General features: G+C 25.3%; 4 protein-coding genes across 5 annotated transcripts in view; 3 read left to right on the top strand and 1 right to left on the bottom strand.

Annotated features, from left to right (window-relative positions):
• The first annotated feature begins 7,229 nt into the window (after positions 1-7,229).
• On the top strand, positions 7,230-8,131 carry LOC126896116 (uncharacterized). The gene is made up of 2 exons (XM_050668605.1): positions 7,230-8,054; positions 8,123-8,131. The coding sequence occupies exons 1-2, from the start codon at positions 7,230-7,232 to the stop codon at positions 8,129-8,131; spliced, it is 834 nt and encodes a 277-aa protein (XP_050524562.1).
• Positions 8,132-8,165: 34 nt separating this feature from the next.
• LOC126896110 (uncharacterized) lies at positions 8,166-9,086 on the top strand. Its single transcript, XM_050668592.1, has one exon. It carries the CDS (start codon positions 8,166-8,168, stop codon positions 9,084-9,086), a length of 921 nt encoding a protein of 306 aa, XP_050524549.1.
• Positions 9,087-10,380: 1,294 nt separating this feature from the next.
• Positions 10,381-22,769, top strand: part of LOC126895721 (neurobeachin) — a 154,682-nt gene continuing 142,293 nt past the window's right edge. The window contains exon 1 of the mRNA XM_050667917.1: positions 10,381-10,804. Within this exon, the coding sequence (XP_050523874.1) occupies positions 10,643-10,804 (162 nt within the window). The 5' untranslated portion in view covers positions 10,381-10,642. The remainder of the gene's footprint in view (positions 10,805-22,769) is intronic.
• LOC126895720 (troponin C, isoallergen Bla g 6.0101-like) lies at positions 12,191-16,367 on the bottom strand. Of its 2 annotated transcripts, XR_007701700.1 has the most exons (7): positions 16,197-16,367; positions 16,096-16,123; positions 15,558-15,698; positions 14,414-14,542; positions 14,226-14,357; positions 12,463-12,570; positions 12,191-12,394 (listed from the first exon to the last, which is right to left on the bottom strand). XR_007701700.1 is itself a non-coding variant. In XM_050667916.1 (6 exons), exons 1-6 carry the CDS (start codon positions 16,206-16,208, stop codon positions 12,536-12,538), a joined length of 477 nt encoding a protein of 158 aa, XP_050523873.1. In that variant the 5' UTR covers positions 16,209-16,367; the 3' UTR covers positions 12,387-12,535. The 2 variants fall into 2 exon arrangements, 1 of the variants encoding a protein (XP_050523873.1); XM_050667916.1 differs by having other exon boundaries at positions 12,387-12,570.

The raw sequence follows: 22,769 nt of genomic DNA, 5'->3' as shown, positions 1-22,769 counted from the left end.
TAACATTTTCCATCTATACTCTTCCTACTGCCTAAGTATTAACATGTCAATAACTTCTGAAATACTGGTCCAAAAGTTGTTATTTAACCAGTTATTTTCTTATTTAGATCATTATTAAATAAGCTAGTTAATTAATTAGGCATATAATTATAATTATAATAAAATTGACACTCATATAAAGTATAAGGTATGAACATAAAAATTCTTTATAATTGATAAATTGAGAAAAACATATACCTTAAAGAATCCAATTAAAAAATTATTTTTATTTTTTGATTAATTAAGTGGTTCATGATAAATTAATCATTCTGTATATTCATATATAGTGAGGGGCAGTTTACTGTTTCTCTCACAGTTTTTTACCTTATAGTAAATAACTTAGGTTATTATTATACTTATTTTAGATAAAATAAAATTAATTTTTCCGAGAAAGTTCTCATAACTACAAATATTATTATTGACACAAATAAAAAGGTGTTAATAGGACTTAAGCAACTTCAATTTAAAAATTATGGAAAGATTATTATAAAAATAATTATATGAATTTGACAAACTATTATTTAAAGAACAGAAATGTACACATTCAACTACTCGTATTTTATGAGATAAAATTATATTGATAAAACAAAGTTTACTATACGAAATAAATTATTAGGAAATATGTACGTTGTAGAGGAGTTTATAATACATTATATTCCATGAACGTTTATATATTTAATACTCATCTAATACAATGGAGATATACCTTGGAAAAGTTTAGTTCAGTCGTGTAATTAAGGTTTTGTTTTAATGGAAATATACATAACAAAATGTTTGCTTCTCCCTCTAAATGAAATGTAAATATTAAATTTGTTTTGAGGAGATCTATCACATTCATTCCCACAAGGGTGACATTTGCGGATCATGGAGTTCACATTTACATTCTTAGATTCTGTAGTAATAATTTGGCTCCATAAGCTACAGTCTATTTAGCCTCAAGATAAAAGATAAGAAATTTTCTTCACAATTCATTCTGTAGTATATAGAGTGTTCAGTCAGTAACGAAACGTAATATTTAAAATAACTTTTAGTTTTTTATAAAAGTTTTTATTAAAATCACTATAAATATTATTTAAAAATTTTTAAAAAAAATTACTTGTAAAATATCAGGTCAAATATATACAGTTTTTTAGAATACCTAAAATTTTTAACGCGACATATTAAAGATGTACTCAGGAACATGTTAAAAAGAGTATGCAAATGCCCCTAGGCGTCAAAATATATGATCACATTTTTTAAAGTAAAACTTTACAGAGTTGTCCGAAAAAAAAGATTATCACTCATCACAATTGACCGTCTCGGACGGATTCTATTGTTTTATTAGGTATACGGTCACAATTTTATAGTTTTATGAACGTAAACGTAAATGAATTCTATTGTTCTATTAGGTCAAAATCTTATTGTTTGATGAACGTATAAGTTCAATAAATGTGTTCGTTTGATAAATGCGTGTGCCAATAAACGTCTATAATAATATAAATAAATATTTTGAATTTTAAATTCATACGACTTGATTTTTAATATTAAAACAATAAGATATCAAGAGGACATCTTATTCAGTTTTATTTAAAATTGTATAAACAACTGCTTTTATTGAAAAAAGAAACTTGTAGTACAGAGGAATGCAATCTTTTAAAAGCAACATGAAATCCTATTTCCTTCATTATTCCAGATTAGTAGATCTTTAATCTAGAAATATAATTTATTAAATATAGTTTGAAATTGATATTTAATAATGTTGTATTGAAAGTTTTACGGAGAAAAAATAAAAAATGATAAAGTAGTAAATTTTGTTACTTCTATGATAAAAATTAAAGGACTTTATGCAATACTTTATAAAAAAAAAATTTTCCGAAACATTTTCAAAAATTAAGTTACAAAAGTTTAATTTGTGTGCGAAAATTGCTTTTTTGAATCTCCTCCTGTGGGGAGATCAAGTGTCAGATTTTAGACAAATTTATATTAAATGAAAGGGAAATATCCATTAAGTTTCCATTAAAAAAAAATATTTTTATTCGTTCATTTTAAACAAAGTTATGGCAGTTTTAAGTATCAAAATATTAACATTAATAACGGTGATTTTTACATAAAGATTACATTTTTATTCAATTCGGCGGCCATTTGCCCATAGAAGAAAAGGGTCGGGTCAAAATTTGTTATTGAACATGTAGTATTTAACATAAGCTTTAATTTGACATATATTTAATGTTCGAAGTATTTCCAGAACATTTTAAAAAGTTAAGTTGAAAAAGTTTTTAAGCCCCCTTGTATATAAATTGATTTAAAAAAAAAGTATGTCGGCTGAATGGTGTATGTATAAAGTATTTATCAAAAAAAAATTATTGGTTCATACATTTTTTAAAAAGTTATAGCAATTTAAAGTTGAAAAATTAAAATATGAAATCGTAAATTTTAACACCAAAATTGCACGTTTTTTAACTATGTCAACCATTTACACATAGAAGATAAGTTGTCGAGACAAATTTTTTTTTTTTTGAACTTATAGTACATAACATAATATTTATTTTAACATATATTTGAAGCTCGGAGTATTTCTGGATCATTTTCAAAACTTAAGCTGCAAAAATTAAATTATTGTGTAGAAGTTGCTATTTTGAATCCCCCTCTGTGAGCAGGTAAAGGGTCAGGTTTTCAAAAATAGTATATCAAATAAAAGGGAATTATTTTAGGTATCACTATAAAAGAAAAATTATTTTGATTTGTTAATTTTTAAATAAGTTATGACAGTTTTTAGAAAAAAAATTATTAAAAATGTCAAAATTTACCGATTTGGTAATCGTAATTTTTTGGGAGATTTTCACTACGGTGAATGAGGGCAAAGATATCTATTTTTGAAGGTAATGTCTTCAACTAGATACGATTTTTTGACGTATCGTTAATAAAATGGGTCTAGTGAGATCTGAGAAAAAGTGGCAACAAATATATAAAAAAAAAACATGTTATAGTAAAATTAATACCTTCTTAGCTTCGCATCGTAGCTAATATTTATTTTTAATTATATTTCTTACATTATAATAACAGCAATTATAAAATCTATTAGTAATACACATTAATTTATAATTTGATATCAATATTTTAATTCACTTTATGTAAATTTGAAAAATGCACTGTATTTTTTATTTTAAATAATTCACCAATAACAATTATTAGCCCAGCATTGGATGTGTCGTGTTGGTAACCAGTTTTTTTTTTAGAACTCTCCTTTTATACTCCTTTGATACTCAGTTTGTATGAATTTTTTACTCGATTTTTATCCGGTATTCGGTTAATACATGTATTGTCTACTCGAAACATCTTTAGTTAAAATTATTATCATAAAAAAAGATTAGAATATTTAGATAAATGTATAATTTTTGAAAGATTGGTTTGGTTATTATCTTAAGGGATACATAAAATATATAATTAATCAAAACGAAAAATTAAATGTTCTTAATTTTATTTTTATTTTTTGATTTACTATCAAGTAAGTTATAATTTATAATAAAATAATCACTGTGTGTTATATATAATTATTATTTAATAATTAAAAATAAAAAGTTATGAGGTGATAATACCATTGGCGTAATGATAGGGGAGATATAGGTATCATATTTCCTTCATGTCAAAAATAATTATATGGTAAAGGAACGTTTTTTTTTGTTTGGGAGGGAAAGTCAACAATTTTCTTATGAAAATTAATCCAAGATGAAACCTTTATTATGTCACTGTATGCCATCTAACAAATTTTTACTTACTTTTTATATTATGCTTAATCTATTTACGAAAATTTACTTCAACTTTATTAAATTTTTAATCTTTACAAATATCTTTAATTATTTTTATCAATGATATATTTTTTATGGTTTAATTAAACTTTTATTTCTTTTATTTATACGTTTATTTAATTCAATAATCAGTAATAATTGATGATGGTTTATCACTGAAACTAGTAGTTACTATATTTTATGCAATAGGTTTAGTTTAGTTTACTTTAATTTTATACTAATAAATAATTATTTATAAATTTAAACAGTACAAAAAATGATTTATTATATACAGTTTATATAAGTAAAAAAATAATAATGTAGCTGTAATAGTTGAATAATATTAATTTATGTAGGTACAATTTATTTTGNATATTTATTATACTCATGTTAAATAGTACAAATCCTAATGTCCGTTTTAATCATTTAGAAAAAATATTTTTGAAATAAAGCCAGGCGCGGACTGGCCCACCGGGATACCGGGAAAATCCCGGTGGGCCCCCCAAAAATTATGATATATGGGCCCCTTGATACTACGGCAAATCAGTTAGTAAAAGCCAACTGCCTAAATTTTAATAATTTTTTTTTTTTACAAAAATCTACAGTTTCCTTCCTGACAAGCAAAAAAAAAAAAAAGTTATCAAAAATTGTTATGTAGCGCCGTGTCACTGATGACTACTCTGCTCGACCACACAGCTCGCACGTCTTAATACCGCCACTTAGTCCTCACGGACATGTTGGAATGACCCGAAGGTCTTATGAGTCCTCTTGCATTTTGGATAAGTTAAATACTATTTTAAGAGCATAAACTTATCAGATTTATTTATGTAAATCGATAAAAATATCTGATTATCAAATATGTCGTCTGCTTTTAATTCGCGGAAGTCGTCAGAACGTGTTTGACGGCTGATGTGTCCGAATTGATTATATTTACGATTATTATGATAAAAATTAACGACCGATCCGTGTGTTGCCCATCGTCTGTATTGTATCATAAAAATCAATAAATAGCATATCGATATTTCTCAATTTGCGATATCCTTTTATCATGATTTTATATTTATTAATGATTTCAAAAAAATATTTTTGTTTGTTTTTTATTTGAAATCTTGATCATTTTCATTTTACTCGTCAATGGTAACTATCGTTATTGCGTCTTATGAGTTTTGGTAACTGCTTTATTGTTTGGTGAGTACTTAAAAATTATACTAATATACATTATACTATAATTTACGAGTAAAATAATATATTAAACATTAACATTGTTGTTTGTAAAACATTAAATGACACGTATGACACCATGTCTGAATTGAACCAGGGAGCTACCGAGAAATTATTTATAATTATGTCTAAGTGAAACAATTATTATTTTATTTAATTTATTCGCGCCAAACAGCAATTTACATAATGTTTACAACTAAGTGATTTAATTAATTAAAGATTAAATATATAATAATAAAGTAATTAGTGATATAACAGAGAGGTGCTAGTAAAAAAATGCTAATGGCGTTGATTGACACTACGAAGCATACAGTATAGCAAATTATTATGACTATAAGAGATGGATTGAGTAGGAATATAAATAAATGTACGATTCTTTGAGGGGTAGGTCAGATCGCGAATAATGAATTCTTCTACTAAAAAGTGATCACGAAAGAATAATTATGTTTTTTTCTTTGACTAGGATGTAAATAAAATAAGAGATGAGTACAACAGCTTTTGTCGTATGGGCTGACTCTTTGTTAAGGGCTGAAACTTAAAATCTCGGTAGGCTGAAAAGTCTCGATCCGACTCTTTATGACATGTATACTAATTATAATTAGGAGTGCATACAATAATTACGTAAATCTATAACCATAGCGTATAAAATTATGTTTACTCATTCTTGCCTAGCAACAAATAAAAAATTTAAATTATACTGCACATATATTACAATGAAAAGAACATCCACATTAATCAATATTTATTAAGCTATGTGTAAAATAAGATATTTTTCCGTTTTTTCGATTTTACTAAAAGTTTTTAAAAGTTTTCATGGAGAACCCCATTTGTAATTTACCCATATTATGTAAAGTTTTCTTACCTTTCNCATGGAGAACCCTATTTGTAATTTACCCATATTATGTAAAGTTTTCTTACCTTTCTAAACATATATTAGAGAACTTCTGAAATTTTGGCAACACGAAAAAAGCAATTTTTTTGATTATAAAAACTCAATTTTAATGACTGTAACNATTTGTTTATAAAAACTCAATTTTAATGACTGTAACGCGAAAAAAATCAATATTATTTTTAGAAAAGTCAGATAATTTAACAAAAGCAACTTATTTTTCTATTGGTTTTTATGGCTGAAGTTAATATTAAAACGATAGCACATCTTTTTTTTTGAATACTTTCCCCTTTTCCGGGACACGAGAAGAATGTCTTTAACTAGATACGATTAGTGGTCTTTTTACGTATAGTTCATCAAAATCGGTCAAGTCTAAGCTGAGAAAAGTAGGTGGCAGATAAAAAAACCACATCATGGTAAAATAGTACTTTCTCAGCTTCGCATCGAAGCTAAAATTTAAAAAAAAAATAGTGTTTAGGAAAAAAGTAAAAATTATTTTTAAATAGTATTTAAAAAAATCCAAAAAAAAAATTGAGAAAATTNCTATTTAAAAAAATCACAAAAAAAAATTGAGAAAATTCTTTTTGTTGTAATAGACAAACATCAAGTAGTGTAATTTTAAAAATAACCTAGGGAGGCCGTTTTAAACATAATATTTCCAAACAAAATAATTTTTTACTAAGTTACGTTTTTTTTTATAAAAATTATCAAGTTTTGGAAACGAATAATACTACAATATTTACTAACCTGAAAATCATATTTTTAATTTTTTAATTAGAGTACAATTAATTTTGTATTTATTAGGCTAATTAATAATGGAAAAGGATAACATCGCCCAAAATAAAAAATATCATAAGAGCNTCCAAAATAAAAAGTATCATAAGAGCGGTTCTTTAAAACGAAAAGAACATAACAAGAAATGTCTTGAGGAGATAGCAAATAAATCTAAAAAAATGACAAATTATTTTTTAACTGCTTCGCAAGATAACCCCAATTTAGAGCCGATAAAGATACCTCGTAAAAATCATACACTCGGGAATTATGATATTTCTGTGCCACATTCATCTAGTTCTAAAATTCATTCGGACAATTCTGAGGTTAAAATTGATTTGCGTGATGACGAAAATATTGACCTTCAAATCACTAATTCTGAAGTCAAAATTGATTTATGTGATAACACAGATATTGACCTTCTAGTCAAAAATAATTTAAATATAAAGATTGACGATAAAACAAATTTTAATTATTTTTTAAAGCCCAAGGGTAAACAAAATATTAAATATTTTTTTTCGTTTCATCCAAATCACCCAGAGAAAATGATGGATGACTCTCCTTTACCATTTAATACAACTAAAGCTTATTATGAAATTATTCCAGGATCACAGACAAAAATCAAAAGAAATTGGTTATCCTATAGTCATGAACATAACTCTTTATTTTGTTCAATATGTTTAGTATACTGCTCTAAATCATCAGCTTTTACTAGCGATAGTGGATTTAGCAGATGGATTCATGTTTATGAGCGTATTAAAGATCACGAAGAGTCAAAAAACCATAGAGAAGCGTCAAAATGTTTCATGGCTGATCAATGTGGTAAAAGTGTTGATGAATTAATAGAAAGAGTGCAGTGGGTTCAGAGGGAAAATGAAGTGATGAAGAGAAGAAGAGTAGCTCAAATAATTATTGATATTGTTAAAGTAATTGGAAAACAAGGATTACCTTTCAGAGGATTCAGATATGAGTCTGCTTACGATTTAAAAAATATATCAGTAAATCATGGGAATTTTTTGGAAATAGTATTATTGATAGCAAAGTCGAATGTAGAATTAAGTGATCATATTACTAAGGCAATAGTTGAAAGTGAAAAGAAGTTGAAAAGAGGTAAATCTGGTAGAGGAAATTTGTTTACTTTTTTAAGTCACAAGACTGTAACAAATGAAATTCAAACTATTGGCGAATTATTGTTGTCTAAGATATCTAAAGAAGTTAATGTGGCTAACAACTATTCCATTACAATGGATACAACTATGGATGTTTCAACTCATGATCAATGTGTAATTGTTTTGCGATATTTGAAAGAGAATGTCGAAAATGAAAAATCTTCAGTAGAAATTAAGGAAAGAGTTATAGCTTTGAAAAAAGTAATTTCCTCTTCAGGACAAGGCTTATTTGATTTGTTAAAATCAACTTTAATTTCTAAAAATATTAGATTAGATAAATGTATTGCAGACGCCTTTGATGGAGCCGCTAATATGAATGGAGAGTACAATGGAGTCCAGGCAAAACTTAAAGAACTGCTTCCAAGGCACATTCATACATGGTGCTATGCTCACGTATTGAATCTTGTACTGCAACAAACAACTTCGAGTACGGTTGTAGTAATCTCTTTTTTCGGTCTTCTGCAAGAATTATTTGTTTTTTTTAAAGAATCTTATAAAAGGCTCAATGTTTATGAATGTCAAAGTAATTCTGGCCGTCAATCACATTTGATAAATATAGGTGTAACTAGATGGAGGTCTAAAAATGATGCCCTCATAAAAATATTTGGTCGTATTAGTATGTGGACAAATGAAGGCGAAAATGAAGAAAGAAAAAAACTGACTTATGTGTCAATTGTTTTAGCACTTTATGAAATATCTTTTTCTAATAGTTTTGCAGCTGGTGTAAGAAGTACAGCACGAAGTTTACTAAATCGACTCACGAGTTATGAAACAACATTAACAGCTATGATGTTTCTACAAATATTTAAGTTCACTACTGCTCTGTCTGATTATTTACAAACATCTAGTCTTGATTATATACAGGCCTGGCGAAAAATTGAAGTAACTATAAAGTCATTAAAAGAAAATCAAAGAGAATTTTCATCGATAAGTGCAGCTGCAAAAGAATTTTCAATATTTACATCCGAAGTTATATGGAAACACGAAACAGAAATTGATATTGAGTTAGAATTACCTCAAAAAAGAAGAATAAACATTCCACGACGTTTTGAAGATAACCCCAACATTGACCCGGAAATTGGAGCTTCTCCAGAAAAAATTTATGAAATAAAAACTTTTAGTGTCGTTATGGATACTACTATTGCTTGTTTAGAGAACAGATTTTCTGGTAGTAATGAGTTGTATGGTGATTTTGAACTATTTGACCCAAGGCGATTTATAAATATCAGATAAAATGGAATACATTCACACGGCTTAAACAAGATTTGTGAACTATTACCACATATTGATAAGCATGCATTAAAAGAACAATTACTGTCATTTGCCGAATTCTGGCCTAAAATTTCAAAAACAAATATCAATGACGTAGACGATATATATAATCAAACAGTACAAGATGAATCGGACTTTGAAGATTACATGCAAAATGAAAACATTGAAGAAAAATGTACAAATATAAGAAAATGTAACTCGTGTTTATTGTGCGTGACGAACATAATTTATGAGTTTAATATGTATTCTTTGGAATATAAAGAACACTTCGACGTATACAAATTTTTGTTGACTATTCCTTTAACTCAAACAACCTGTGAGAGATCATTCTCCAAACTGAAATTGATTAAGACGCGATTGAGAAACACATTAACTCAACCAAATTTAGAGTCAATATTCATCATGAATTGCGAACGTGAATTAGTAGATGAAATAACTAATGACGAAATAATAGATTCCATGTGTGAGAAAAGTTTAGAAATGTTTAGATTATTAAAAAATTAACTGAATATATTTGTTAATTTTGTAGTTTTACATTCAGATTCACATTTTCAAAAATTACATATTATTTTATAATACGTTGCTGAATATTTTGTAAACTTAACTTCTGTATTAGTTTAAAGTATTTAAAATAATTACACTATTGTTCAATTTCACTAATTTATTAAGATTAAATCAGCCATTAAGTTAAAAGTTTGTTTATAGCATTTATAGCGCAAAGGGAGACATTAATACGTATAACTTAAAAAATATATATTATTTTAACTTAAAATTTATGGTAAAGATTTTAAACAAAAATAAAGAATTTCATTAATACTGATGCTAGACTATTTAATCAAAATATTCCCTAAAAAATACACTACTTAAGTCACCATTTTTGGCCTAAATTTTATTAAAGACTTTTTTTTTTTGCTCAACCAGTACAAAAAATCGGGTGGACTCCCAGGAGCTTTCCCGCGAAAGTTTTGCCTATGGGCCCCTTTAACNTTAAATCTATAATATTTTATAAAATGTTTCTATTTTCTTACTTGTTTTTTAAAACATGTAAAATTTATAGTTTTTATTTTGAAAAAAATTATAGATAAAATTTTAATTTAATATTTTGTGTTTATTTTTTATACTGATTAAAACTTAGAAAACTCTTTATTTTAATGAAATTAAATTTTTTGTATTCAGTACTCAGGGAGTGGATACACTGTTTATTATTTCACTATTATGTCATATGTCTGTTATCAAATAGTGGTTGTTATCATTATATGTTTAGATTTTATCGACTGCCGACTTGTCAGTGTATTTATCTGTACATAGTGTAAACAATCGTCTAAGATACAATATTATTTGTATTGATAATTTTTAAATTTGGAAGTGTTAAAATCGGATTTTGTGTTGTAATTTTAGTATAATATGAACTTGTCACCGTATAGACCGACTTTAATTGGTCAAATACGCCTAGTGTTTTTATTAGATGTGGTAGGGAGATTAAATTAGTGAAAATCAGTACACAAACAATTACATATATGGAGGATACAGATAGTTCAGCTGAACCCAATGAAATCAAAAGACCTGAGCAGGTCGTGATGATGGCAACTGCGGACAATTTGAAATTTGGCGTTCTTATTGGTCTTGTCAAAGTAGGCCAAGTTACGAACAAGGAGGTGGTGAACACCGTGCTACACTTGGTAAGTTAATTAGTTACTATTGTTTAGATCATAAAAAACTTGGCTTTTCTTAATTTAATTATTCAAAATAAAGCAATATTGTCTTTTACTCTACTTCTGTAATCTTTAACAATCAAGTGTGCTGTAGACTAGTTAATTAATACAGAATTTCAATTTCCTATTCCAAGAGTTGAGTGCGCTATATTGTTTATCCTGGTTTGCATTATTATAAAAAAAAATGTGTTCAAGGTCTTTTATTTCATTAGAGCATGCAATGTTTTATAAAATTAGGCCTTTATATATATCACATAATAATGTTTTTTTATGATTATTTTAAATATACTACTCAAGTTAAAAAACTTTCAAATTTCATTGAAAAGTAAGTTACTTATAGAAATTTATTTTGGTGTTTCTTTATAAAAGATTTGGATTGTATTAGTTGAGTTCTAATAACTTTAATTTAATGTTCAATGTAATACTTAAGAGAAACCTCAGAAAATACAATTTATATTTAATTAAATATATACACATTTTAATATTTAAATGAAAATGCTCAAAATATATATAACTAAGTAGAAAAACATCTTTAATTGTTAAGAACTATATTTTCTTCAAAGAAAATTCAAGTAGCAAGTCTGTTAGGTTTAACAAAGTTAAATATATTGTTTCCCTAAAATAAATTAAAATTATCAGAAGTATAGTAATTGTGTAATTATGCAGGTGACTTTTCTTAATAATTGTAAGTAAATTTTAGAATGAGAAGTTTTGTAATATGTCTATACAATTTTAAATTATTGTGTAAATAATAAATATTGTTGATAAAAAAAAAATGAAATATTCCGTATATTGGTAGTAAAAAATATGAGTATTTTTTTAGTTTTCACTAATACTATTTGTTGGTTACACTTATTATTTTGATTGGATTAGAATTAGAATAATAGTCTTATTATTTTATATCTGTTTGTATTTTATAGAAAATTATATAAATAATATCTTGGAAATATGTTGATAGTTATTTATCCGAGAACATTGAATAAGGTCTTTTTAAAAATCTGGATGATATTTATGTAAATTTATGTATTTACTAAATACCTAACACAATATTTAGTTTAAAATATTCAAAATATAATCCAATTATTTGGTTTTATAGCAAAATGATTATTTATTTATGAATAACTAATGCGATTTCTTTAACACTAGTCAATTTATAACTTGTTAAATATTAAGTAAATATTTGTGGAGTACTATTAGTTTATAAAAATTTATATTTTTATACTACTAACAATTTGACCTGGATGTAGAAAGGTAATTTTAGTATTATAACATTTTTATTTCTAGTACAATTTGAAATTCAATTAGATATTGATTTTTTCCTTTGAAGTATATTATATAAAATTAAATAAAAAATATGTAAATTTTGTTTATTAAAAATTATCTCTAGGGAACAGATTTATACTCAAAATTAATCCTAATTATTTTGTATAAGTTATTATAAATATTTAAGAATAATTGGACTATTATTGATTGATTGATCCTATAAACATATATCATATTCAAGACTAACTTTGTTTTATGTTAATTTATTGACAGTGTAGCATTTGAAGTTTCTGTCTAAAAATTGAAATTTTTAATCAGTAGAATAAAATCAAAAACTTAGTAATCATACAATGTTCAATTACCTATTACAAATTAAAACATTGTTTTTAAGTCAAAATAAAATTGTAAATGTGTTTTGTTCATTAGTAGTTCAGTTTAATCATCTCCTCCAGTCATAACTTCCATGAATTCTGTAAACATTTTTTTTTTGTTAAATTACTGTTTAATATAAATAATCTAATTATATTTATAATATTCTATAGCAATTTTGCAAGATTATAACATATTTAAAAATAGTAAATTTAACTTTGTTTAATCATATAAATATATTGAGATATTAATGTTAGTAATCAATATAGTAATCTTTTTAACTTTTAGGAATAATTAAGTATAAATAACAAAAAGCAAAATAAAAAAATGATAGAAGACTAATTAAAATTTTTTTTGACAAATTCATTTTTCGGATACAGAAATTATCTATGAACATCTTGTTTACAATATACTCAAGACCTAATAGACCACCATCCTGGTAAAGTGTAGTATTAAATTTCTAGAATTACTTCTGTAAATTAATACTTTAGTATGATAGTTTCAAACATTTTGTAGGTTAATTCTCCATTTTACGATCCCATGCCTCAAAGATTTTTATGTGTTTCTACACTGAAGTGTTAGTTGTAAATTGTAGTGATTAAAATAAATCGTGTAATCTACTTTTCATTAAATGTTAGAAAAAGCTTCAATAGATTACAAATTTTAACGAAAATATAATGAAATAACTAAATTACTACAAAATAATTAAGGGTAAAAAAGTGGGAATATTTGTTATTTTTAATTTCTTAACAAAAAGTCATTATTGATGATTTATTATGTTTACTTTAGTAAAACATTGTATGTTTATATTGAATATAAAATTAAATTAAATACATTTCTCTTTATTAAATTTATTGTCGATATTTCAAATTAACACTTGAAAAATAGTTGTATAATTCTCTAAAAGTTTTTTTGTATTTAAATATAATTTAAGTACAATAATATTTTTTTAACGGAAAAAAATTATTTAGGACGAACTCGGTAGTCGATATGACTACTGAATTCGGTCGCCAAGAAAAGATTGTTGGCATTTTACCAGCTAAACATATCGTTCCACTCAATATATTTTTGATACTTATTTTTTTTGATAAATTTATGTATTTTATTATGTAAGAAAATAAAGTTTTGATTTTTTGTATAGATATATAATCATATAATTTGTAGAATCTCACAAACTCAAGTTAGATATTTGGTAAAAGTTGCATAAATAAAATAAAAAAATAGTGACCCCAAAATTCTTAAGAGTTATTTATCATCTGAATAATTTCGTGTTTATTATAAAAATAATCTTATAAAATTATTGACGGGTCTTATTATAGATTAAAGGAGATACGTAAAGATTATTCATATGACGACACTTTGTGTATTTTCTGGAGAACTAAAAAATTATACAATTGGAGTGACTGGTAAATTGTCTAATAATTAATAGATTTATCTAAATTTATTAAAATGGTGGAAAATTTCCTGTGCTTGGGTTAGATTATAGACGGCTTACAATCTCTTTGTATACTTATGATTTAATTTGTTAATTTTCAAAATCGCGTTAGTGTAATGCCGTTATTCTTTAAAAGAACTTCAGAAAAAATGTTTTCGTTAATGGTGACTATTATTTTAAGTAATTTATTTCATAAACTTCACTACTAAATACATAATATCATTTTAAAGTAATAATTGTAGAATATTTGTATCAATATTTATAGAATTAATTATTTTAAAGAAGTTACTGTATAATAAATGCTTTTATTTATGTACAAACCATCAAAATCTACTGTTCCCGAGCCATCCGAATCAATTTCTTCTATCATCATGTCTAAATCTTCATTGGTTATTTTATCATCTAGCTCTTTGAGAATTTCTCTGAGAACTACTGTGGTTATGTAACCGTTTCCTTAAAAAAAATTACATTAGTTAAAAAAAAAAATGTTAAAAACAACCTGTTAATACCTTCTTTGTCGTATAACCTAAATGCTTCTTTTAATTCAGCTTGCATAGCTTCAGCATCCTCAGGTTCATCTTCTGTCAAAAAACCAGCAGCTAGTGCAACAAATTCTTCGAATTCTAATTCCCCAGAACCTATCGATGTTAAATATAACAAATTTATCATACCCTATAGTATTGCATTAAGTATCTATATTTAAATTAAATTTCCGACAAAATCAATTTTCGTAAAAATTTTAATTGGTATTTTATAACACAGTGAGAAACTTGTCTTAGTATCGTACTATTAACGATTTATTTATTTATTTTATAACCATATAATAAATTTATTTTTACAAATGAATTTCCAATATATGTATGTAAAAATGGTTATCTCGTCTTCTCTTAAATTTCAATAATTTTAGTAAATAAAAAACAAACCGGCTAGATTAAAATTAACTTAAAAAAATTGAGAAGGTTCTGTTATCGAACGGTATTTTGATTTCTCATGGTATATTTAAATGTTAGCATAAGAGTTTTAAATTTTGCCATTTAAGTTATGCATTGCAAATTAACAAAATTTCTTTACTTGGGTGTTAAAGAGTTAAAATATCAAACAATACCGATAGTGTTCATTTATAGATGAAGAGTGTTCAACTACTGGACCAGTTTTTCTATTATAATATAAATAATCAGTTTTACATCCTTTTATTTTCCGAACTTAACATGCTACAGAGGGTGGTGGCGGCCCTCTTTAACTTGTTAGGGAGTCAAAGATGGTTCTTAGCTAGGCCAATGAAAGAATTATAAGAAAAATTTCGTTGGTACCTTGAAGATCGAACCCAGGACTCCGTGCGCTGAAATATGCTTTTCTATCCATTAGTCGCCGAACTGGCCCTACTAGCATATGTAGATTTTGTAGTTAAGTTGTTATCTATTTCTTTTCTGTTTGTATTTAGATTTCATTACAAAATAGTTTTGCAATAATGATATGTAAAAATTGAATAATTTTATTGATATTTGGTCAATTATATAATTTGCTTTTATTTTAAGTTTAATTAAAATTTTCATTTAATAAAATTATTCTATTTAATACCGAGACCTCATATGAAAAAAGATGTGTAAAAATTATTGTAATAACATTAATAGATAAACATTTTTGGATGCTTACCATCTGCATCGACTTCTGCTATAATTTCTTGTAATCTATCTTCTGATACTTCATGTCCCAACATCTGTAGAATTGTGCCTACCATGTTTGTTTCAATATATCCTAAGTCTTGAGCAAAAGCATCAAATGCTCTCTTTAAGACTAAAAAAAAATTCAATATTACCATTTATCAAATTATTAGACATCAATGTTCAAATGTTCAATTTTAATTTAAATCTATTAGAACTTAATTAAATATGAAATATTTATAATGTAATAGTTTTAGGTTACATAAAAAATAGTTAGGTATACAGTTAGACTGAAAATGAATAATTTTATCGGGTTGTAAGAGTTGCAAAAGAAACAATTAAAAATCATGAAAATGAATTTTTTTTAATAGTGTTATAATATAAGAAACAAAAAGCTTAAAATCGATTTTCTGGAAAATGAAATAAATTCAAATATAGTCTTTGCATTCTAAGTGCTTTATATGATTGTGTTACTACTTGGTTTTCGAAAATAAAAATTGTATTATAAATTTATGAAATATGTGACTTACGAGCTATTTGATCCTTGTCGAGGTCATCCTGTAAATCATTAAAATTGGTGAATTGTTAATTTATGTTATGAAAATATTTTATTTGTAAAAATAATCTTTACTTTCGATGCCATTTTTTTATTAATTGGTCAACGTATAATTTGGATAAAACTTTTAATTAATTTTTTTGCTTGTCTTTAACTACAAGTGAAATGTCTAAGAACAACTAAAATAAAGTGACGACTACAATACTTTAACCAGCGATAGACAAACGTCAAATAATTAAATGGTCTGAAGCCAAGTACCGATTGTCTCTCTACCAGCTACTGCTAAAGTTAATATTACTCCCATTTGCACTGTTTATTCCGTTAAATTAAATTATAAATTAAAAATAAACCTGAGCATATTTTATAACGTCATGGACTGTTATATATTATAAATAAGTAGGCTTCCAATAATATTAAAAAAACGTAGGAGAACACAGGAAATGGTGCGCATGGGGTAATGTTCTCAATAATTTGTAACTTAGTGGTTTTTAGACTTAATTATTAGAAACAAAAATTATCATCTGAAGCAATTTATTATATGTATAAAATTAGATAATAGTGTTATCATTTCTATATGATTAAAAACCAAAAAAGGAAAAATGTCAGTAAGTGATATATAATTTCAAGTTTTTTAAAAACCACTAATCAAAAATTTTAAAGCTAATGATTGTGTTTTGTATATATATTTATAGATAATGTTATTTTGTAAAAAATAAAAATATATTAAACTTGTTTAATATGCTGAAATTTATAACAAAAACATTATTTTAAGTTATTTGGGATAATATTGTGCATTTGGTTTGGAAGAATCATGCACACTTATTAAACCAGGATTACCATATCTAATAAATATGCTATATATTTTATTAGAAAAATTTGTAAATTATTTAAAAATTAAAATAAAAGTAAAAAAATAATTAATAAGAAATAATCTTAAGAAATAATTTGTAGGTAATTGTCTTTCATCTTGGGTTGAGTTACTCCAGCTAATTTTTAAAACTCAGGGGGAGTAAATGATCTTAAGGAACTGAAGTACTTTGCTGTCAGAAATTCTTACGATGTTCTATCTCATCAAATACATCTATTTGAAACAGATTTGGGTGACTCTAAATTAGAAAAATCGAACCGCTTTACTTGTATACTTAATAAATATTTTATTTTATTAAAATAATATCTACTTCAAAAAAAATATATTTCAAATATAATTTGTAAGTTTCATAGTGATTGCTAGATAGTTAAATAGTAATTTAATAAATTTAGATTTGGCGACTGTATGAATAAATTAATGTTTACAGGATTTGTTTTTCCTTAAGTGTGTTCTATTCCCCCGTGTTCACCATATCTAAAAATAATGTGCTATACCCTTTATTTATATTTTAATTGTCATTTTTGTACATAACTTATTTATGCAATTATTACTATGAGCTCATAGTTCTTTAATTTAAAGAAAACTGGTTACTAAAATTATCAATTTTATCATAAATATTCTTGGAAAAAACTAAAAGTATTATTACTAAAGTAGTTAATATTAAAAAAAAAGTTGTAGCAATACAAGGTTATAGATTCGACTAAACAATGTGCTGTGTAATTGTTTTTCTTTAGTTAAAGTTAATTTGTTTAATAAATGGTTTTAAATTAGTATAATTAAATTAATATTTTAATTTTTTCTGTAATTTTAAGTACAGAAACGTAATTTTCTAATGTTTGGAAATAAGAACATTAATCATACAAATTATAGATTATATTTTGATTTTTTAATTAATTAAACTGAGAATAGTATTATATTTTATATAAAAGCTTAGATAAAAATAAATTATTTAATTTGTGAAAAAATTATGTTTTTTTAAAATGATACATTATTTTTCCAATCACATTATTGGAATTATCTAAGTTATCTGAAGTAATTTTTATAAATAAGTCGTGCATATGACACTATTTTGGCATCCGGTTTAAGATCAGCTCAGTTTAAATATAAATTTGGGTTGGCGACTATGCAATCGATCATTATTTACTTAAAATTCTTTTAGCTTATTGTATTTTTGCAATACTGTTTTTTTAGTTGCAAAATTTGATTAGTATGATATATTTTACTAATATTCATATTTTTGTTATAACTCATAATATATAAAAATAAATAAAGATGTTTTAATTAAATTAAGTAAGTAAGTTGTGAATTAATGAATTAATTATTAATAGATTGTTTCAATACATTGTTCGTAACAAGATGTGTATTTCTGCTAAATAATGTTGTATTATGAGCCTAATTCTAAATTGAGTTATTTTTATATCGTGTATGTTTGTGGTTCGAGGGGTTTTAGAAATATAATTTTCAAAAAAATCATATATGTATATGTGTGTAATATATGTAGTAAATAAATATTTATGAACTTACCAAAATACAAGGTAATCGCCAACTGTAAAGTAGCAGCCCGAACGAATTTCACTCTATATGTGATCTATTTCGTCAAAAGTACTTGTTTTATTTTGGACTTTTATTGTTTGCCCATTCAAATCATAAATGTTCTATTTTTTTTTTTTAATAATAATTTATACACTATTTTGTTTACCATTTTGTAAGTCTTTAAATAATTTTAATACATAATTCTTTCATAATAATTCTTCAAAAAGAACTCGTGTCAATTTTTTATGTTGAAGTCGAAAATATTTCTTCAAAAAGTAAATTTGATTTTAGATTTAAAGAACGGCATTAACCAAGTAACTGGACTAATCTGGTGAACCAAAAGAACAATCACTTAATTTTAGTTTCGTTTTATGTATTTTTTTTAATCGCCCCCATAATGAGGAATAATTGCATTATTAATCCTTTCATTTATTGATTTATTATATTAATTATTAAATTTAATAAATAGTTAACATAAATTTGAATTAATTGATATATGTAATAGACAGTAGTTTTTTTTAGAAAATTTTTATCTTAAAACAACAGTAAGGTATGGCGTATATAATACAATATTTACGATCGTGTAAATTTCTTATCTCATAGAATGAAAAATTAATTTAATTACTGGAAGTTAATTAACTTAATAGCTGCTTCAGTATATTTTAATTTTCTGTATACACATAAAGGAAGTACGTTTGTCAATATACTTTACTGTTACTCGTGTTCGTAAAAAGTTGACTTGATACATTTTATATGTGGTTATATGGCATATAAGTTAAAAACTTTCAGCAAAGAGTTATGCTCTTTAATTTTAATCGATTTACAGACATTAGTAGTTTAGCATCAAAAAGTGGTTAATGCGTAAGAGGCGGTAAACTTATGTAATGTATTTTATAATAAAAGAATCTTTTGCCTTTCGTCCTTCGTAATAAACCTTTTTGCATGTTTCCCTCTGATTACTATTGATAATATATTTATACTCAACCTTAACCACATTATGTCAAACAATAATATTGGTTATAAAACTAATAATTATTAAATGAGAAATTGTATGTACTCAACCAGCCAATATAAACTCTGTTGTTTTAGAGTAATATGTATAAATTATTAATATTTTATATCAAATTATTATCAGAGTACCACGCTTGTAATTTTAGTAGATAATTAAATAATATGTATCAGAGGTCGGTTAAAAAAAAATATTGTTTAAATATATTTTAATGTTATCTTATAATAATTATAAAAACTCAATTATTGAGTTTAATATTAAAAATATCGAAAACATAATTCACTGTCGTTTACAGTGTAGGCAAATGGTTACTTTTTTCTTACATATATTTTTTTGTAAATATAACTTTTAAAAATAATGTATTTTTGTTTTAATAAGAATGGTTATTTTACGCTACAAGTTTTATTGTGCTTAACAATATTTTACGTTTATTGGTTGTTCATATTTTTGTTTTTCGTATTAATAATAATGTTATTCATAACGTTCAATGAATTATTGGTATTCACTTGATACAAAACAAAAATGAAAAATAGAAAACCCTGACAGATCTCTGGGCATTATTTGATGTTAGATACTTTGTGGATGAGCGTATTTTTTGTAAAAGCTCAGACTAAGTTAAACGAACCATAACGTAAATGTTACAAATCAGATTTTTTTAATAAATTACTTAAGGGATTTCTTTAAGATAAAATCGAAAAATCTTTTTTCGAGAAATTTAAGAAATAATTATAAGAATCAATGTTAGTAATATTTATAATAAGTTTTTATCCTTTACAGATACATTTAGTAAATGTTAGGCAACTGTCTAGTTATTGAACAATTTACTTCATCTATAAAGTTTATGAACTGCCATAACTAACAAAAACTAATTGTTATAAACAATGTGTAAAGCTGACAATAATTCATTTTAATTGATTCAGTTTAATCATATGAAAATACATGCAAAAATGTTGAAAAGCTTTAATTTATCTAATTTTGAGTGGGAGTATAATATGAATGATAAAGAATCGTAGTACAAACTAATTTAACCTGTTATATTTTTATAGAATAATCATTTTTGTTAATAGTTTTAACTTGTAATTTTAAATCCATTAATTATTAATTTCAATCTAATTCTTGTTATTACTGAAATATCAAGTTATGTGTTTTATGATATAAAGATAGCAGCACCGTATTGTATTGCTTATCGCGCTACCCTCTGCCGATTGTTAGTTATTAGGGGAGGCTGTCTGTAGTCCAACACGCACCTCGGCCTGTAGTCGTGGGTTTATCGCACGCCGGTAAGTCTGCTGTTGCTATTTTATCGTATATTTTTTAAATCGGAAAACGAAATCGCATTGTTCGTCGGGTGTAATTGTGTCGTTCGAGTTTTCAATTTACTCGTACCGATTATAGTTTTTTTCAACTGGCCAAAGTCACGTTCCGTAGTTTTTGATTGTGTGTGTTCGTGGTTGAGTTTGGCGTTTGACTCGATTCGTTCGTTACGTGTTTATTTTATCAGTATACTCAAGTAGTTTAAAAATATTCTTATGATATATCGTTCATGACCGTGTGAAATGTTTGTATATTGTGATGTGCTATAAAATCACTAAGACGATGACAATAAAAATATGTAATAATTTGTTCGACTGAAAGATTATTTAACATTTTCATCAAAGAGAATTTATCTAAACATAATAGGTTACACTTCATATCTATAATTACAAGAAATTGCTTCATCTCCGTCATTTGTGTTAATCGATAGTCAATATTAAAAATATATATATTTGTGTGATAAGATGCCCTGAACATGATTAAATTGATTAAAATATGAAATATTATAATCTCTCAGTGTATAGTTATTTCTCATAATTTTGTTAGACGGCGTTTTATATAGGCAATGTTGCTACTTGCGTGACTTTTAGAATAAAAACAAGCTTCATAGTTGTAATCGCACAATATGTCATCGAATGAGTACTGGGCATTCCTTGAAGGAATTTAAGTGGGAAATCCCCACAGATAAATCTCAACTTTCTGATGATATAGGCAAAAAGAAGGAGACATTTTGTATCAAATCGCGTATTGTTATTATGTAAATTGCAATTTAAAAATTTTAAATTTTAGCTTACTCGTTTGATTAAATCTGTTGAAACAATACAATTGATAAGACTTTTAAAAGTCAAGTATCAATAAAATTTATTGATCTATGTAAGTTTGTGCTTTTAAGTATTTGTATAATAGTTTTTCAAATTCATTAATTGTTTTATAACGCTATTAATTTTAAGTAAAATAATTATGTTTATAGTACTTAGTGTTTGTGATAAAGTCATGAATAATAATTAAGACCTACTCTAATTGTGATGTTAAAATAAGTAATATTTTGATATTAATTAAAACCTTTTTCTTCGAGTTATAGTTAGATGGTTATACCTTACCTTACTTACATAAGGTCTTAGATGGTTTGCATAAATCGTATACAAATATTTATCTTACACTTGATGTGCAATTCCATTGCTATTTAACTGGAGAATTTTTCACTCGTTGTAAAATGTAACCTATTCAATTATGCATAAAAGTGATTTTTTTTTTTTAATCAAGAAATCTATTATCTTATTATATATTCAAACATTGAAAAATTAGTCAATGCTGGGAAAATTACTTAACGACGTACGATTTTAAAAATTTTTATTTTAAATGAAAGAGCTCGACGACGTTATTATAGGAAAATTATCTGCGAAGATGAGAAAAAATTTTTCAGCACGCCGTAAGCTATAAATTTTTTTTATTAAAATCGTTCATTGCCACCAGCGCTTTTTGATTTAAATTTTGAAATTTTCACCACACCTGCCTAGAGACATTCCAAAAGTATCCTTAAAATTTCGTTAAAATCTGTTCTTTTTTGACTGAGCCATTAGCTTTTTTTTAAGCATAATTTTTAGTAGAATATTATTTTGATTTGCGCATGTCAATTTCGTTTAAATTTTATGGACGTAACAAGTGTACTAATAACACGGTATTTAAAGGTACTTAGGAGTATACCTAAATATTTTAGTCATGTTATTCTGTAATTTTATTATTATTTCATGTATCTAATAAAAGTTATTGTATAGGATGTATAGAAAAATAATTATTATATGATAGAAAAGTTCATTTATTATTATTTTCATTGACAACTTTTTTTATTTCCTTCTCCTTTTGTGACTACTTTGATCAAAAAATATAAACTTTATACTCTATACTTTTTACTACTTTTGAATTT

This window comes from Daktulosphaira vitifoliae, unplaced genomic scaffold, assembly GCF_025091365.1.
Source record: "Daktulosphaira vitifoliae isolate Bord-2020 unplaced genomic scaffold, ASM2509136v1 Scaffold_1, whole genome shotgun sequence".
Classification (NCBI taxonomy): domain Eukaryota; kingdom Metazoa; phylum Arthropoda; class Insecta; order Hemiptera; family Phylloxeridae; genus Daktulosphaira; species Daktulosphaira vitifoliae.
This window is presented reverse-complemented; position numbering and strand designations above follow the sequence as displayed.

Excerpts from the sequence above, each read along its gene's own strand:
- LOC126896116 (XM_050668605.1), top strand. The coding sequence starts at position 7,230 with ATGATGGATGACTCTCCTTTACCATTTAATACAACTAAAGCTTATTAT.
- LOC126896110 (XM_050668592.1), top strand. The coding sequence starts at position 8,166 with ATGAATGGAGAGTACAATGGAGTCCAGGCAAAACTTAAAGAACTGCTT.
- LOC126895720 (XM_050667916.1), bottom strand. Across the intron at positions 15,699-16,095 it reads CGACAAGGATCAAATAGCTC|TCTTAAAGAGAGCATTTGAT; the intron begins GTAAGTCACATA and ends ATTTTTTTTTAG. Across the intron at positions 12,571-14,225 it reads GGGAACAGTAGATTTTGATG|AATTCATGGAAGTTATGACT; the intron begins GTTTGTACATAA and ends AAATGTTTACAG.